Consider the following 6,000-nt stretch of genomic DNA (forward strand, 5'->3'; position numbering starts at 1 on the left):
TTTTCCAGAGGCTTCTATCTGCATAGTGGATAAAAGTTATACTGTTAACATAAATAAACTCCAGAAGAGAAATTCCCACATAACCATTTGCCTTGCTCATTATCTGTGTGTGTGTGTGTGTCTGTCTGTCTGTCATTTTTTGACTCTGTTTCCCTCTTATTCAATATTTATAAGGACCTCTGGGGCAGATGCCTTAAAACGACTGGATGGGGGCCAGCCCCGTGGCTGAGTGGTGAAGTTCGAGCGCTCTGCTTTGGCAGCCCAGGGTTCAGATCCTGGGCACAGACATGGTACCGCTCCTCAAGCCATGCTGAGATGGCATCCCACATGCCACAACTAGAAGGACCGAGAACTAAAAATACACAACTATGTACCGGGGGGCTTTGGAGAGAAAAAGAAAAATAATAAAATCTTTAAAAAAATAAGTAAATAAATAAAACACGACTGGATGGTCAACAGGCGGTAGGCTGAGGGAATTGTCTATGTCCATCTCCTCTATCTGAGTGACCCAGGACCACAAGAAAAAAGCAAAGTATCAGACATGAGACACCACATTCAGGGTTAAAGGGCACCAGCCAATCCTGGCTTGTGTTCTGCCTAAAGGACAAGGCTTTCATTTGATAAAGATCATTAGCCACCGAGATATATATTTTAGAGAGTTCCCAGTAGCGAATCTTCCGTTGGCAGTCACTGGAGTGTACCAGATGGTTCATTAGCATAGGCTAGACTAGTCAAAGGCTTTCAGAATCATTTAGAAAATGTCAAACAGAAACAAGAACCCTGTCACTTTTTATTAGAATTAACTACATCATGCCCTGGACACAGATTTCACCTTGGGTCAGAAAAATTAATACAGAATGATATGAATTGTGTAATATACTGGGTTAAGATAGGTCTTTCTCTGGGGACTCATTTGCTAGCAATATATTATGATCCCTCTACTTTAGGAATCCTCAAACCTTTCCTTTTGTAAGATATGAAAAGAGTTGACCTTGCGCAAAATCCATTGGTGTCTAATTGATTTGAGGTATATGCAGAATTTCAACAAGACATTCTTCAAAAGCTCTTTTGTGATCATTTTCCCAGGAAGCTTGGTGAGTGGGGCTTACTGAATATTCAGCAGCATATGAAGTATGCTTTATGTCAGGGGGAAAGTACATCCATTAATTGAACACACGGCTGTAGTAAACAGGAACTAAAATGCCATTGAAATATTGTGCTTATTTCTTTTTTCTTTTTTTTCTGAATCCAGATGTCAAAAACCTTGAGAACTTCCAGCTGGTAGAAGGTGTCCAGGAACAAGTCAATGCCGCCCTGCTGGACTACACCATGTGCAACTACCCACAGCAAACAGAGAAATTTGGGCAGCTCCTTCTTCGACTACCTGAAATCCGGGCCATCAGCATGCAGGCTGAGGAGTACCTCTACTACAAGCACCTGAACGGGGACGTGCCCTACAATAACCTCCTCATTGAAATGTTGCATGCAAAGAGAGCTTAAGTCACAACCCGCAGGAGCCCTGCTTTCAAAACAAAAAGAGATTGGTGGGGGTGGGAGGGGAGAAGAACAGGAGGAAAGAAAGAAAACAAAAATACTCTGAACTGCTCCAAGCAACACTAATTAAAAACTTGGTTTAAAGATATTGAATTTAAAAAGGCATAATAATCCAATACTTAGTAGCAAATAAGTGATGTATCAGGGTATTTGTATTGCAACTGTGAATCGAAGTCTTCACATCCCCAGAGGAGTCCGTGCAAAGGACGCTGTAATGGAGTGGACTGAACTCGCCCGGGAATACCAGTGCCGCGTCCGAACGGGAATGGACGGAACGATTCTTGTATATTTAAACTGATCTCCGCTGTGAAGAAATTTAGCAACTGATCTGTGTTATTAATTAGGCTCTGACAGCGGGGGATTTGAGCTTACAGAATTCCTCCACGGTAAAGCGGAACGGAAACAATTCTCCAGATCCATCAGCTGGACCTATAATAGCCTGTCCCTCTTCCTTTCGAGGACCCAGCACCTTCTGTCCTGTGATCGCAGAATCTGTGCTAAGGACTTGTGCTGTGCCACACCCACTCGTAGCTCCACCAAATTACGAAAAGCCTAATTTTGAATGTCTGTGTCTTAGACTTGCAAACAGCTAATAAGAGCAGTCTATTAATCTGTTAGCTTGCCATTTTAAATATGTTCTGGTTTGTTTTGTCATGTGTTCACAATGTTAAAAAAGCAGGCAGTATCCCTCTTCTGACCTTCTAGAAGCGTTAATTAATATTAGGGAAATGACTACAAACTTTCAAAGCAGATGCTCCATAGCTCAAGCAAGCCAGACCTTGTTTCTGCTACTGTTACTGAAATGTGGCTTTGGCATTGCTGGATTTCATAAAAAATAAAACATGAACCATATTTTGCTAGGCTGTCAGATAGTCACAGTTCTAAGTAGTTAAAAACCAAACCAAAGCATGCTAAGCTATGCAAAAAGATGGGAAAGGATGAGCTGATAAATTGAGTGACTCGAGGTTCGTTCTTGTTACAATTGAACATCCCCTATACGTAAATGGAAACAGTGATTTTTACATGTGGCCTGGAAAGACATTAAAGTAATTCAAATCTTCCCCAGAAGGGAAAGGAAGAGAGTGATACTGACCTTTCTAAGTCACAGACCAAAGTCTGCTACAGAACAAATATTGGAGGACAAAGAATTGCAAACAAGTTCTCCAGGAGACACTATCAGTATTATTAACATGCAGTGCCACAGATATGGAGATCTTGCCTTATTTCACAATTCTAAAAGGTAGCTGTGCAGATGTGGATCAACATTTATTTCAAATAAAGTATTAATAAAGTCCAATAAAACATAGTGTTTACATTCTTTAGGTCCTGTGGGGGAGGGGAGACTATGATATTACAAAATTTAAAAAAGCAGTAATTTCCTTAATGTTATTTTTCTGATCGGTAATTATTTTTAACAGTCCTTAATTATTGTATGTCGTGAGACACTAAAATCAAAAACGGGAATCTCATTTTAGACTTTAATTTTCTTTGAGATTATTGGCGGCACAATCACTTTATAGAAACTGTAAAAATAGAATATCTCCTGGTCCCTTAATTTTTTTCACAAAAGTTTCTGGCTTTTGAATAGTTTATTTATATTGTATATCATAGTTTCAACTGTAGACAATTATGATGCTAATTTATTGTTCCTTGGTTTCCCCTTTGTATAAGATATCGCCAAGATGGAAGAAACCAAATATACGTGTTTATTGTAGCATGTCTTCAAGTTAGTGGAACATAGTTCAGGGGCAGAGAAGGGTCTTAATGAATTAAAATCATTCACTTGATTAAATGTCTGTAAATCTTCATAATTCTGACTGTAGTTTATTTAATATCTATTGTAAATTATGTGACTTGTAGCTTCCTCTGTTTTCAAGTGAATTTACCAAGGGCGGAGTCTTACCTGGTTTTCCTTTCCTAGCGTTGTAAGTTGTATACCAAAGATATTAGTTATTACTTCTGTGTATACAAAGAGGATTATTTTATAATTTTCCTTAATCACCTCTAATACTTGTCCACATGAAGGGTACCCATTAGCTAAGCTGAGCGTCCACAGCTCCTCATGCAGAGCCTCAGTCGCCTGTGTAATCATCATGGCTCAGAGGACAATGAAAAACAGCTGGTCAGCCAAGTCCATACGCAAAGCATGAAATCGAACGGCAGCCTCATGGCTCTCCTCAGTTAGAGACCAAGTTGGCTAGAAGACACATGGAGAGAAATGGTGTCAACAGTTAAAGAAATGGTTCCATCATGTATGTGGAACACGGATGGAGGCAACTATGAAAATTGGGGGATAGTTATTAGGAGGGTCTTTAACATTGCAAAAAAAAACCCAAAATACATTGATTCTGAAAGTCCATGTTTTTTTATTTTAAGTATACAGTACTCCCCACTAAATATTAAACCTAAAAAACATTAGATATTGGTATGTTGTTAAGCTAGTAAATGACATCATGAGAACAGTTAGGAAGATGGGCAACACAGAGAGTTAACCCACCCTGCTGGTGACATCAAGGACAGAAGCTGATGAACAAGAATGCTCCACAGCCAGCATCTGTGACCCGTCCAAAGTTGGCCAGTGAAATTTCTCGTGCTCATTATTAACTAGTTTGTAAGCAGACATTTACTTAGCAACTACCTTATCAATTACAGGATTTATTAGTAAAAGCAGACTCAACTGGAAAGGTTTTTGGCTTAGCTTTGTTTATTATCGTTGGTCTGTGTAAACAGACAAACTGTAATGTCTGAATATTTGTATTACATATCTTCTGCAGCTACCTGGGATCTGAGTCCATGCAATGTTTAAAGTGTGAAGTCGGTTACTTGTTGACGTTTCCTTCCTGTGTCAGTGAAATACATATTGTCATGTCAGTTCTTGCCAGGAATTTCTCAACAAAATGGAATTTTTTTTTCAGTATTTCAATAAATATTGATATGCCCAGCCTGATCATTTTTAAAAGTTTTTATGCTGTCCTCATTCGATGGGATACTAAAGCTTCTAAGTAATTAAAATACTTGACTAGGAATGGAGTCAGAAGAAATCCACACGAATACACTTCCTTCTCTAGATATTTCGTAGAGTGGCCCATTGTCCTTCGTTGGATACTTGAAGCATGAAACTCAATCTGTGCATTATAGCTCTACACGTGAAATAAAACAGTTTGTATCATTTCCTGTTGTAACTGATTGACAGAAAAGTTTTACAGTATCTCTTTCGCACAGTTCACTATGCCCTCATAAGTTTCCCAAGTGCTTTATTCGTCAGTTCATCCTCAGAACAACTCCATGAGGTCTTACCATCCTCATCTTAAAGCTTCCTGCTCAGAGCCGTACTCTAGTCAGTGGGCGAGCAGGATTTGAACCCAAGCAGTTTGGCTCCAGGATCCACTCTCTTAAACACTACACCATCCCTCTTCTAAACCAGATGACACTTAGGATATGCTTCCGAAGGAAAAGATATTAGAGAAAATCAGGCATCAAGTCCCCACTGGGTACACAAATATCAATAACTTAGAAACATACAAGCCTATACACTTTCTGGAGTTTAACCCTAGAAAGTAACATGTCTATGTTCTAGAAATTAGCCTTCTTCAGTACCATTGAGCCTTCAGAGACGTTTAAAGCAAGAAACAAAACCCGCTACTTCAAGATTCCTTTTGGAAATTAATAATTAACCTCTATTACAAAATAGTGCAAGAGTCACAAAACGCAACTGTAGCCACAAAGGGCTTACGAAACGTGGCGAGCCAGCCCTCACCCTTTCCTACCTGCTCTTCCCATCCCACCCCACCAAGCTAAGCAGGAGTCAGCATCCCTCTGCCAAGCAGACACTGATTTTTGTTAGGGTCCTGAAAAAGATAACAAGGAATCAGATGCAAAAGACCACACTTGGGGTCTCGTAGATGACGGAACTAAGATTTTTAAGCAACTAAATAGTGGCCTACAAAACACATGTCTGTAATCAACCTCTTACTAGGAAGAACTTTAAAAAGAAAATTGCTCTGACTGACATTCCGTGGAATATGATTTATATATATACACACATATCCTGATTTAATTGAACTATGGCTTACATACAGACAAATACACGGTTTGATAAATTTTCACATGTGTATACACCCAGGTAATCACACAGGGCAAGCAAGATATGCAACATAATTGTTTTCGTGTTTTTATAAGTGGTATATACACTTTGACAAAATTGGTGGAAAGGGACTTTCTCTAAGGCCCAGTCCAGCAGGCAGCAGAGGTCATTCTGATGACAGCAGGGGCCTCACCTCCATCCCTTAAAGTGACACTCACAAAGTTGCTAAATCCATCAGCACGAGGCAGCCCCCAGGAAAAAAAATGGCTCATGCGGATGTTCATTTGATTGTTATATTTGACATTCACAATAACTTTGAAGAGGTTTGTACCTTTAATTAAGTTTGACGTTCGGTTCGAAGC

The 6,000-nt window shown here is 39.5% G+C and overlaps 1 protein-coding gene across 5 annotated transcripts in view; it reads left to right on the forward strand.

Moving 5' to 3' along the window:
• Positions 1-4,528, forward strand: part of NR5A2 (nuclear receptor subfamily 5 group A member 2) — a 130,899-nt gene extending 126,371 nt beyond the window's left edge. For 2 of the 5 annotated variants that reach the window (XM_046678072.1, XM_046678073.1), the window contains exon 8: positions 1,253-4,527. In XM_046678072.1, coding sequence (XP_046534028.1) covers positions 1,253-1,500 — 248 coding nt within the window. In that variant the 3' untranslated portion in view covers positions 1,501-4,527. Of the gene's footprint in view, positions 1-1,252 lie in introns of all 5 variants that reach the window. The other 3 variants (XM_046678071.1, XM_046678070.1, XM_046678074.1) reach the window with 2 other exon arrangements.
• The last annotated feature ends 1,472 nt before the right edge of the window (positions 4,529-6,000 follow it).

The sequence above is a fragment of the Equus quagga genome, chromosome 12, assembly GCF_021613505.1.
Source record: "Equus quagga isolate Etosha38 chromosome 12, UCLA_HA_Equagga_1.0, whole genome shotgun sequence".
NCBI classification, from domain to species: domain Eukaryota; kingdom Metazoa; phylum Chordata; class Mammalia; order Perissodactyla; family Equidae; genus Equus; species Equus quagga.